The 12,528-nt window shown below is 45.7% G+C and overlaps 1 protein-coding gene across 2 annotated transcripts in view; it reads left to right on the top strand.

Annotated features, from left to right (window-relative positions):
• Positions 1-12,108, top strand: part of EGFLAM (EGF like, fibronectin type III and laminin G domains) — a 164,306-nt gene extending 152,198 nt beyond the window's left edge. For both annotated transcript variants that reach the window (XM_017671577.3, XM_073236950.1), the window contains 4 exons: positions 374-517; positions 5,758-5,841; positions 10,066-10,169; positions 10,959-12,108. In XM_017671577.3, coding sequence (XP_017527066.3) covers positions 374-517; positions 5,758-5,841; positions 10,066-10,169; positions 10,959-11,113 — 487 coding nt within the window. In that variant the 3' untranslated portion in view covers positions 11,114-12,108. The remainder of the gene's footprint in view (positions 1-373; positions 518-5,757; positions 5,842-10,065; positions 10,170-10,958) is intronic.
• The last annotated feature ends 420 nt before the right edge of the window (positions 12,109-12,528 follow it).

Here is a 12,528-nt window from a genome sequence, read left to right as displayed (position 1 = left end):
CACTTTCTATTGGGGAACAGGGAACACTTACCCAAGAACCCTGGAGTAGTAGGGCAGGAAAGAGGGAAGACTGAGTGTGTATTGGGGTGCAGCCTGGGACCATGGCATTGGCCAGAGTCTGGCTGATCTGTGACTCAGGGCCCTCTCATGGGGTTTCACCACATGTCGGCTGCACAATGAGCAGTCTAGACTTTTAGACCCACGGTGTGAGTTGGGTGGTGATGCCATTTCTAATCTGGTAGCACGTGTCAGGAATGCCAGGTTATCCTTTTGCCTGGCTTCTCAGGGCTGGCAAACAAAACTGGGACTACTCAGAGCTGGACATTAGTGGAGGTGGAGTGATCTGATGCAATTGTTTTTACATTTACTCCAGGGTATCAGGATCAAGATCAAATGCATTCATGAGGTTTAAAACGACTGCCAAAGACGGCCTGTTGATGTGGAGGGGAGACAGCCCCCTGAGACCCAACAGTGATTTCATCTCCTTGGGCCTTCGGGATGGAGCCCTGGTGTTCAGGTAACCCCTTCACCGGCTGCCTTCAGCAGCATCCTGTGATTTTTCGCACACAGTGCAGATAATGCCAAATAAATCATGCAAAAGGGAGCCAGCCCACAGTCTGCTGAAACTGACTGCTGCCTGAAGCTCCAAGCTTATTTGAGGCTCTTGGCCTTTCCTTGCAGCATCCATCTTCTAGAGCAGTGGTTGGCACTGCTCAGGACCATCGGGACCACCATCTGGTTTGGTGAATGATGTTTTATTGGCATGTTGCCATACTCATTCATTTATACATTGGAATTGAAATAGATGAAGGCTGGATGAACTAGAGCAAAGAGGAAGGTTTAATTCTGGGGCTTCTGTGGGTCAAGCACTGGGATTACTGACAGCCAGAGTAGGATAATGTAAGTCTTTTCAATTTGAAGAAAGGACATTTTGAGAGAAATGTCTCTTGGCCAACATCACTGTTGCCCCTAAATAGCACAGCCTGCTAAGGGCCACGATTCTGTGATGGCTGGGGACCTTTGAGATGTGTGGTTGAAGGCTAAAGGTTGGCTGGTGAGAGCAGTTCTCATGGTCTCCACCCCTCCCCCCGGCCCCGAGGTCAAAGACGCAGCTCCTCACACCCTGTTGCAGGCGGGCTGCCACAGAGCCATTTTCTTGTGGTTTTCCTGTGGTTAACCTCGCGGAGGCCTCAAGTACTTGATTGTGCCCAGAAAAGGGAACCGAAACAGTAGCTTAGCCACGGGTTGGAGGCTCAACTTTCCCCCTAAACCGCCAGCTAAAACCCATTCACCTCCTGCGCCAGCTGGGCAAGGCAGCTGGACCTGCTCAGGGCTGGCCCACAGCACCCGCCCACCAGCCCGCCTGCTGCCCTCACAGCCCCTGCCAGCTCACTACGCCCCCACCTTCCCGAGCCCTCAGACAGCCTTCTAACAACTCCACTCCATCCCAGACATACCTCTTATGTTACTATTTCTTTCTCTGGTCTCTGAATATTGGCCCATGTTTTTCTTTTAAGCCTGGAGTGCTGGCTGTGTTCTGTGTAGAGAGTATGCCGCTTAGCCGCCCCCCCCCACCCCCCCCGCCACCCGGGGGCAGACACCTGGATCCAGCCCTGGGCCCAGGAACCCGGCATTGCCGCTCTGCTGCATTTCCTTCCTCTGGGCAGTCACCTCCCCACAGCCATCCACCCACCACGGATGTACGGTGGTGCCGTGTGAGGCGGGGCATTGGAGCAGTTAGAGTGCAGGCCACTGGTCAGGAAATAATCAGATACAGTGAGTCAGCAGGGAGCTTGATTCAGAGGTGGATTCCTGGGCCCACCCCCAGAGTCAGGTGCCAGAACTCTACTGGACACTATCAGGAACCAGGCCCTGAGAAACAGTCTGCATGGGCAAAAGCGTGGGCTTCGGAGTCAGATGGGTGATCCCTGCAGCAGTGGGCTGCCTACAAGTTCGTTGTGAGGGAAGTGAATTCACATCAAGGGCTTAGGGCAGGGCCTGCGTAGCTAGTCATGAGTGGTAATGATTACCAAAATGTTTATCCTTGATAAACTGTTTCCTATGTTCTAAACACCCCCCTCACCCCCACCCACCCTGGCTCAAGTTGATAACATATGTAAGGAGATTAGCACAATATAACTACTTCATACAAGTTCGCTGTTATTATTGTTATTGTTACTATTATTTTTAATAAGACAGAGGCCCTGCCCTCAAGCAGCTTACATCAGTGGAACCTAGGGAGGAAATGGTCTACTGAGTAGATAACCATTTTTGAGGTTTCAGCATTTGATCCAGGTCCAAAGCAAAATTGGAAACCAACGGTACTAAAATCTAATCTCAGTTTTCTTGACTTTCTTCAGCTAAATGCTGGTCCTTTTGCTAATTTAGTGCTCAAAGCCCTTCTGCCAGAGAAGAAGAAAGAAGAATGGAGCTTTAAGAAAAAAAATATTTATGGATTTAGTGCAAGATTAAGTAGAAGCAAGGGAATCAAAGTGATCAATTTAGAGTGTGGGGTTTTTTGTTTTGTTTTGTTTCATGATCGTATGTAGAGCATAAAACCCAGCCAGCTGGTTCATGAAAATCACTTGACTGATAATGATTGCTGCTAATTTTCCATGTGGCCTTCATAACATTTTCATTCAACAGATCAAAGGGAGAGAGCTGACATTAGCAAAGTGCCCTGTGCTACAGTTTAAAGGGGGCACAACTAAGCAGGAGTGTCACCACATGGAGGCAGCCAGGTAGGTTCCTAAGGGACTCACCTGATGGCCAGGCTCACCTTGCTGCTCATGGCCTTTTGTGCACAGCAAATTGAGTAGGTGAACTTGGATCAGGATAACCAATGCCTGCTAAACAGATGCATGAGGCATTGATACTGAAACCAGACATGCATTCATCTGTTCATTTGTTCATTCATTTGTGTTTTTTAAATTAAGGTGTCATTTACATAAGGAGCACAAATATTAGGGATACAGCTTGATAAAGTTTCAAACATGTAAACATCTGTGTAACCACCACCCAGAACAAGAGATAGAACATTTCCCACCCCCAAGGAGGCTTCTACCCTCTTCCAACAAGGGTAACCGCTATTCTTGGTCATTTAGTATTATATAAAAGAAAGAGATTCTAGGGTGAAGTATCAGGGTATCTGGGAAGCAGGGGTTTTTTGGAGGGTCTGGAATCAGAGAGAGTGGGGGGTTGGAAAGCCAGTCCACGGACATGCCAGCTGAGTTCCATCCATCCCCAGTAATGGCTGGATTCCTGTCTGCCAGGGTCGTGTTGGCCCCCTTGAGCACATTCTGGCTGTTTGCATGAACAGGAGTGTTCTCAGCCTGGAGAACAGAAAAAGGAAGCACAACTGAAAAGGTCTCCACTCCCAGGATTGCAGTCACATTCCAATCAGGTGTCCCTGTGATTATTCTCAGGTCACCTTGATTCTGAGAGCTGGGTGTTCCTGGCCTACTTGGTTACACATTTACAGCAGCTCTTGGTTCACTCACACACATGAGTGCTCTTCCAGGAGAAGCTTGGCAGGCTTAACTCTTGCTGGCAACTTTCTGGGGCTGACTCCTCCAGATATGTTGTAAACCTGCTGCATTAACTACTCCACGTATTTGGCTGATAGGATTATTTGTTTGGCTCCTACCATCTGCTGTGCTCTTTATACATGTTGTCCTCCTTAATATTCCCTACGATCCTTCAGGGAAGCTATTATTACCCCCATGTCACAGGTGAGGAAACTTAGGCTCAGGTGAAGCAAATTGCCCAAGGTCACAGAGCTTGTAATCAGCAAGACTGGGAACCGAGGCTGATCCAAGCATCCATGCTCTTTCTGTCTTCCCATGCAGCCTCTCATAAAAGCCACATACAGTAATGCAGCTACGTTCCTGCCAACCAGTGTTCAGCCCTGCTTCATCATCATTTATCTCTTCAACAAGCATTTGGCCACTAAATAATGAAATCTGAAAATTCCACCTCCGGGCTGCCTCATACAAGGAGACACTTGATGTGGGAAAATTTATGAGCAAACAGTGGATTTTTCAGGGTCAGAGTGACAGCTTTGTGTCAGAGTTTGTCAAGTTGTCAAGTCACCCGAGTGCTATTCTTGGTTAAATGTCGATGGGCTGTGTGACTCTTTGAGCCTCCGTTATTAGAAAGGACCCACAGTGCTTTCCCTGGGGAGAGCCAGGGGCTTTCTGTTCTCACTCTTTTCTCAGACGAGTGCATTGTAAGAGCTCAGCAGCTAATTCAGGTTTCCTCTCAGTGTTCCTATTTCTTGGCCAATGAAGTAAAGGAGGGACGTGTCCTCTTCTAAGATGAAGAGAGAGTTGTCCCAGGTGGAATACGTTTTCCTTCAAAAGCATGATGATATAGGCTTTATTATATTACTGAAAGGAGGTCCAGGCAGTTGGCCCAGGGCCTGGCTGAGAGTAGTCACTCACTAAATATTTGTGGAATTGAATTAAATTAGAATAATTGAATGAACACTGGACTAAGAGGGCTATTTCTCTCTGGCAAACAACATGTGCATGTCTTCCAATACCCTTAGGGTATCAGAGTATCTGAAAACTGACATCAAAAGTAGAAAGCTACTGAGTGGACCTGATAGGAGAGTAAAATGGCAGTGGGGTGGGGGGCAGATAAGATACCAAGTTCCAGTCCTTAATACTAGCTTTGGGACTTTAGGCAAATGCCCTTAATCTCTCTGGAACTCAGCCTACTCTGTAATGTTTTGTTTTGTTTTGCTTTGATTTTCATAAAGGAGTAACACATGTATTAGTTTCTGAGGGCTGCCATAACAAATTGGTGGCTTAGAACAATAGAAATTCATTCCATCACCATTCCGGAGTCTGGAGCCCCCGTGTAGGTGCTGGCAGGGTGGGCTCCCCGGCGGCTCCGCGGGACAATGTTCTCCATGCCCCTCTCCCAGGTGCTGGTAGCTGCTGGCCATCCCTGGTGCTTCCAGGCTGGTAGAGAGCACCCTCCAATCTCAGCCTCTCTCCTCACGGGGCAGTCTGCCTTGTGTGTCTCCATCTGTGTCCACATTTCCTCCATTTGTCACCATTGGATTTAGGGTTGTCCTAATCCAGTATGAGTTCATCTTAACTAATCACATCACATGCTGAGGTTCTGAGTCGACATTAATTTGCAGGGGGCACTACTCAATCTTTTCAACACATTGCAAATTATAAAGCCTCTCTTGTTTCTGATGCTGTGGACCTAATGCTTCTGTTAGTTCCATATGGAACATGGAGCCCAAAAAACAAGTCAACCTGGAGGACATCATGCTGAGTGAAATAAGCTAGTCACAAAGAGACAAACACAGTAAAATTGTTCTTACATGAGGCACCTCGAGTAGTCCAACTCAGAGAGAGAAAGCAGACTGCTGCTGGTTGCCAAGGGCTGGGAGAAGAAGGCTCGGAGCGTTGTTCTTTCAGGGGTACAGAGTTTCCATGTTGCAAGATGAATAGAATTCTGAGATTGCTTGCCCAACGTGAATGTACTTAGTACTACTGAATCGCACACTAAAAATGGTTAAGATGGTAAATTTTATGTCATGTACATTTTAATACAATTAAAAAAATTAGTTCATGGAATGGAATGGAAACCTAATGCGTTTTATAACACTGTTTTGTTTTGTGTTAAAGGAGCTGCATTCTACATTCCAAAGAACTTCTGCAGTGAGTTTGCGAATCGCTGCAGTCTGCCTGTGCTTCAGTGCTTATTCTGCTCTGTCTTGTTCTCCTGTGCCTTTAGCTATAACCTGGGCAGTGGAGTGGCATCCATCATGGTGAATGGCTCCTTCAACGACGGCCGGTGGCACCGAGTCAAGGCTGTTAGGTGAGTACCCACCACAGTGGGAGCCAGAGCCAGAGCTCAGCCAAGGGGGGATGTGCTTTCCGACTCTCCTTTGTCCCACTGTCCTGTTCCCCAGCCTTGCCTGGCTTCCCAGGACTCATGACCTGGGGCATTTTGTTGCCAATGCCTACTTCTGCTCATCACTGACACTGACAGATCAGAGAGGCTGAGCTCCCAGATCCTCAATCAAGTGACCTTTTGGAGAGAATGTCTTGATGGCTAAACTGGAAGAGCCTCACTACCTCACTGGCTAGTGTAATCTAGCTGTCTCTAGTGGGACAAGATTTGAGGGCATGTGGACTTGGAGGAATGCTTCAAATTTCACTATGTAGGCAATTGCCAACTTCTTTTGTGATACTACATTACTTGAACCTTAGAAAGCATGTAAACCAATTACATATCCCCTTACTTCACAGAGGTCACTGTCCTGACTTTTGATTAATTTTGGGTGAATCATTCCCTTGATATTAGTTCTACTACCTATATCCATATTCCTAAAAATATATTTTGAGAAACCAAATGGCACGTCCAAACTGTGCTGTATAAAGAAATGTCAATCATGCCTTGTTAGAGGAAAGTTCCAGAAGATGAGCTGAACAGAGTCTTTGGTTTGGGTTCCCTGAAAATTTGCCATCACCCCTTCTGTGGTGGTCAGTGTGTGAGGTCATGAATGAGACTTTGGAAGCATGGCTACTTCCTACAAATGGTTGTTTGCCTACTCAGCTCACATATAAACTACAGGGAGGAAGCCTTGTTGGACTCCATTCCATCCACTGTGCCTGCCTTTGATACCCAGAAGGATGTGAGAATGGATGTGAGGATACAGAGGCAGATCTGTGCCCATCAGCTGTCCAGGCAGCCTAGAAAGCCCTTGAGACAGACAGTGATTTCGATGAAGCTCCCAGTCTGGCTTGTTGAAAAAAGAAGTGTCTTCCCATAGTGAATATTTACAGACTTGATCTCAAATATATTCTAGATTTCAAGTTAAAAAGTTCACAGTCCAGCCCAACTTCAAGATACTCCAGACTAAATGGTTTCTAAATTCTTCATTTTTCTTTTGCTCCTCTGTAAAAGGGCTCACCAGAATCATTTGGAGGAATATGCTTGACCACACTTAATCCCTGTAACTCCCTTCCTGGGAACGTTGGGGAACACCTGCTCTTAATTTCCTTGACTAGGCAAAGTTGGTAGAATGCTCAGACATTGTGGAAGGATTTTTAAACTCTCAAAATTGCTGTGGTTTGATTATGTGTGTCAAGATACACATTGGTGGGGATTCCAGGATTTTCCTAGACATCTAAGGAAACAGATGCTAAATGACTTTCCCAACCTGTACAACTGTCTGTGGGCAGACCCAAAATTAGAATCCTAGATGAAAGGTCTTTCTGTTCCACCCCACAGTGCAGCTCACCCCAGCTAGGATTTCAGATGTTTTTGAGGGATACAACAGAGGATGTTCCCCCAGAACTTCAGATGTCAGAGCGTAAAGCTTGGCACTACTAAGATGGTTTAGCAGACTTGATTCTTACTATTGTCATCACTGATGTCTCTCCTGGTGGGTCTTAGGTTGCAGTGAGGCCGAACAAAGGAACTGAGACTAGGAACTGGAGAGATGGAAGGATTCAAGAAGGTACTATGTTTTGTTCCAGAGGAGTAGACAGGCCTAGGAGGGATGGTACCACAGATCTAAGCAGGAACTGGGTTAAGGCCTGGGATACCAACTATGGCAAGAGGAGTTTGGATGGACACCTTAATTCTCTACAGCAGGCTCTAGGGTCAGAGATAGGGAAATGGATGAAGAAGAAATCTCAAAGGGGAGGCCTGGTTTATATGTTGTCTTGCTCTGAGTAATCCTGGTCTTGCAGGGATTATGAATAATCCTGGTCTTGCAGGAATTAATCTTAGCAGAAAAATGAAAGAAAATCCCTATGTATTAAGCACCTTCAGAACACTAAGTTACATACTTGATCTCAGTTAATATTTATAGCAACTTGAGTTTTGTAATCTTTATTTTATGGATGGGAATGATGATAATAGTGGTGACAATAACAACACGTTCCTCTACCACTCTTTATAGAGCAGGTGTGTATTGGGTACCATGCTCTGGGCTTTGCATGCATCATCTTTGATCTCCATTCAATCTTGGAAGATGCGCTTGGTTATTTTCATCTCAGATGATGATGTTGAAGCTCCACAGATTCACTTGTTCATTCATCTACTACTATGAGCCACATACTATTCCAGACACATGAGATAGCTCAGTGGATAATGACAACACTCTTGCCTTGATGGTCTTGCATTCTAATGGGAGGCAATCTACAATAAGTAATGACCATAATGATGAAGTACATTGCTTGTTATGTTAGAAGGTGATACCATATTTGTTTTGCAAATCTAAGATGCCACTGATTATAAGACAGATCCTCATCTCAGAGATACAGAAAATGAAAAATTCTTAGAGTTGATGCAATAAGGTGGGAAAAAGTGAAATTTTTGAGAGTAACGGGGAGAAAAAGTCACAGCAGGCAAGGTATGCTGTTGGGGGACACTGCCTATCATGGCATTTGGATATAAGATTTTGAAAAAACATATCCAAAGTGGAGAGTCAGTGTGTGGTCTCAAAGGTAAAGGCAGAACAGGAGAAACACCTTTAAAGCTAGGTGTGAGAAGAGTTGCTATAAGGAGTGAGATATGGGCAACCATATTTGTATTACTGTACCCCCCCTATAAAAGGGTAGAGCCAGGAACCTCTAGAAAATAGAGGAGCAGTTATGAGCAGGAATATTTGTTTGTAATTTTTACTTGAATTTACTTGAAGAGCTGGAATGCAAGCCCCTTCTCTCCTTCATATAGCTGGCACACTTTTTCCCTACCAATGAAAAAGTAATGAAAGTCAGTTCTCTACAGGAAGTAAAATAAGGGTCTCTGGAGTGGGAGACAGGAGGTATGACTCCTGTACCACTGCAGATTGTGTAAATTAAGACTGGGGACTGTGTACAAGTTCATATGTTCAATATTAAGAACCCCATATTCTTCCCCATTAAGACTCCAGAATGTTGGCAGCCAGGCCTATACCCCAGGGTAAAAAAAGTAGAGAATCCAAGTGTCCCCAAGGAAATGATTGATCTGGATCACAGCACTATAAAACCACAGTCAACAAAGCGTATCCTGCACACAGAAATTCCAATCTGCTTTTTAATATTCAACATTTAACTATGAAGTGGCAGCCAAGGGTCATGAGGCATTTGAAAAAGTCTCCAGCATGAAAGATGGGTACTAGAAGAAATAAACGTAAAAAAGTAGCTTGGAGGAAACAGACTATGAATGAACAAATGAAAAAAAATATTAATGTCATCTGAGAGCTAAGAGAGGTTATTAACCCAAGAAATAACTCTTTGCTATAAAAAGGGACTTTAAAAGCAAATAAGTACTCTAAAAAAAAAGAAGGGAAGAAATGTGGCCTGGGTTGATATACCCCCAAGGGCTATAGAGGCAGACATATATGTGTGAGGGAGGTTCATGGGACTGGGTAGTTTGGGAAACCAGCTTAGAAAACTGCAAGACCCTTGGCACAGATGCACACTTCCACTCCACAGTCCTCAGAGCCACTTCAGGGGGACCCTGTGGGTCCTTTAGAAACTTGCAAGCCGTTCTTCATACTGCTCCCAGAGTGATCCTCTGCCTACAAACACTGCTTCATTGGCTTCCCATTGTGGTTAGAATGACATCCAAACTCACCATGTGTCCCCGTATCAGCACTGCTCCTCCCTTTAAAGTTCTCTGGTTCCCTGTCACCTTCAGGATAATTCTAACGAAGCTCCTTCTGCCCTTTACCATCTGCTGATGGCTTCCTCTTTCAGTACGCCACTCTCACTTCTGGAATTCCCTATGCTCAGTCTCCCAACTTCCTTGTCTTTTCTCTCTGCCGTCACCACCTCCTGTGTGCCTTCTCCTTGGCCTGACCTGCCCAGCCTTCGAGACCCACCTCAGACACGATCTCCTTGGAGGTCTCCCTGACCCTCTCCTGCTGTGCAGTCCACAGCACCGTGAGCAGTGGCATGGTGTTGTCATTTGCATTCCGATTTTTTGTCTCTTTAGTAAGACCGTAAGTGTAGTGCCTGATGCATATAGTAGGCACTTTAATGCATTTGTTTTGAAATGAATTAACGATTAACTGAAACTCCAAAAACATGGTGGTTTTTACAGGGATGGCCAATCAGGAAAGGTAACTGTGGATGACTATGGGGCCAGAACAGGCAAGTCACCCGGCATGATGAGGCAGCTCAACATCGATGGGGCACTGTTTGTGGGTAAGTGACCTTTGGCCAGATCTAAATTGTGACACTGCTTTTCCTTGTTAGTCCTCCCTTTGTCCCGCTGGGGCTCGCAGAGCTGCGCGCTTCACTGGATCAGACAAATACTTGGAAATCAGGAAGCTCTTCAGATGTTCCATTCTTCCACTTTCTGAACTCTTGACTCATGGCTGAGGGGGCAGGAAGCACTTCAATTCCTTTGTGCTTTGGACTGATCCACCCGGAAAAGTATGCTTTTCTTGTTTATAGAACAGGAAACTGCTGAACATAGCTCCATGAGTTCTCTCTGAGGAAGAAGGATCTGTCTTTCTGCCCCTCTCAGAATTAGAACGAGGGGCATTTCTGTAAAGGGATTAGAACCTGATCATGCAGGCAAAGACCCATGAAAAGATATCTTTATCCACACGATACTTTCTGAAAGTAAACTTAATTGAAAGCATTCAACACCAACGCATTTCTTTTGGTTTAAGATGACATCGTCTCTAGCTACATACTACATTTTGTTGACATTATACAATATTTCAGAATTTACCAGACACAGTTTGGTTTTAAGTGGTTAACTGGATCAGAAATCACGCATGAAGTAGGTATTTATAGCCCTGGGTTATGTATCAGATTGATTCAAGTCAACCTGTTGGTTCAAGGACAATTGTGAAGCACAGCTATGCGGTACCGAGCAGGTCCTCACCTGTCCTGCCAGCAGAGGGACGCCTTGATCAGCAGTCAAGTGTCCTAAACAGACACCTTTCCTTTGGCTCACCCCATCTTCCCCTTGCTTCCTGGCAGGTGGAATGAAGGAAATCGCTCTGCACACGAACAGGCAGTACATGCGGGGCCTAGTGGGCTGCGTCTCTCATTTCACCCTGTCCACCGATTACCACATTTCCCTCGTGGAAGACGCTGTGGATGGGAAAAACATCAACATGTGTGGATCCAAGTAACACCCGCTGGCCTTACCCAAGGGAGAGAGCCTTCCATCCTGAGGATCCCGGGGGCCCCAAGACCCTGCCTGGTGACGTACGCAGAGGTGTGGGGACCAGGCGTGTCTCCTCTCACCGAGGAGAAAGTACACCCTGATGAGAACTAGAACCGAGGCAGGAGTTCCTGTGTGGCTTTTCCTGCTGACACTCTGTGGGCCGAGCCCAGTGGAATGCTCTGTGTAGGATGCATCAGACTTTGTCCATTGGATGTGTAGTGGCTGCCAGAGATCACACATCAGTGCAAATTCCAGAGCCTGTCTGCTGTAGCTCAATGACTGTGTTGTGATTCATAATGTGTAAAAAAAGAAAGAAAAAGAGAGAGAGATCCAAAGGGCAGTATTAAACACTTCTCTCGTTCCCTGACTCATGATACTCTTACTGACAGCAGAATGACTGTGTGACCTTGAACCTCGAATTTCTCACCTTGCCCATGAATTATTAGGATTAACGCCTTCCACTCCTTGCTGGCTGGTTCAATGCACTCTAGTCCCTGAAAATAAGGATGAGGGAAGACTAGACATAGAATCACAATTATAATGCTGCCCCCCCCTAAAGTTTACCCTTTAATGAGAAATCCCTACTTTTTATAATGGAAATCCAAGGGACATGGCACCATGATTTTTTAGCTGTCCTTTTGTATGTGTATATTTTTATAGCTGCAAATTATCCATGCAGTATCCTTTTGCAAGTGTGGGTGGATGACCCTGAATACTTTGCACATTTCCTAAAAATTTTCTCCCAAAGGAGACTTGTCTGGAACAGGTAATTTGAGGTGGACACCTTGGGGAGCTGGCCATTCTCTTTTGGTAAATGTCAATGGCTCAGGAGATAAATATGAAGCTTCCAAAATAAATCGAAAGGCATGTGTGTTACTGAGGCGGGTCCCCATCATTTGTCTTAAGAGAGGGGCAATGTCTGTAGTAAACTTGAATAAAGGAGACAAAGGCTAGAACTTACTCATTTAGTCCTTCACTCATTTAATCCTTGCAAAGGCCGTGTCCAGAAGTGGACCCTCGGACAACTCGCATCTCTGAGGCTGTGCTGGGTGGTGCTGCCCTCAGCATGGTCTGAGCATCGGAGCAACCGGAGAAGTGGCTGCTTCCTTCAGAGCCATTGGCTGTGCCCCTTTGCTAGTCCCTCACATGACCCAGAGACAGCTGGCTCTCCAGCAGATCCCCATGAGAGGACTTGCTAAAGGAAAGGTGAGGTGAACACTGCTGCCGAAGAGGAGGGAAATATGATCCAGCTCACATAAGGGCCTATAATTAGTCTGTCAGGATTGAACTCCCGTTTGTGCAGCACTTACTCCATGCATACTTTGAGCTTTGGCTAAAGCACAGTTTTAGGCACTTTAAGAATTCCAAAACATGAATAAA

The sequence above is a fragment of the Manis javanica genome, chromosome 1 (genome assembly GCF_040802235.1).
Source record: "Manis javanica isolate MJ-LG chromosome 1, MJ_LKY, whole genome shotgun sequence".
Taxonomy (NCBI): Eukaryota; Metazoa; Chordata; class Mammalia; order Pholidota; family Manidae; genus Manis; species Manis javanica.
The sequence above is the reverse complement of the archived record's forward strand: the minus strand, read 5'-3'. Positions and strand labels throughout refer to the sequence as shown.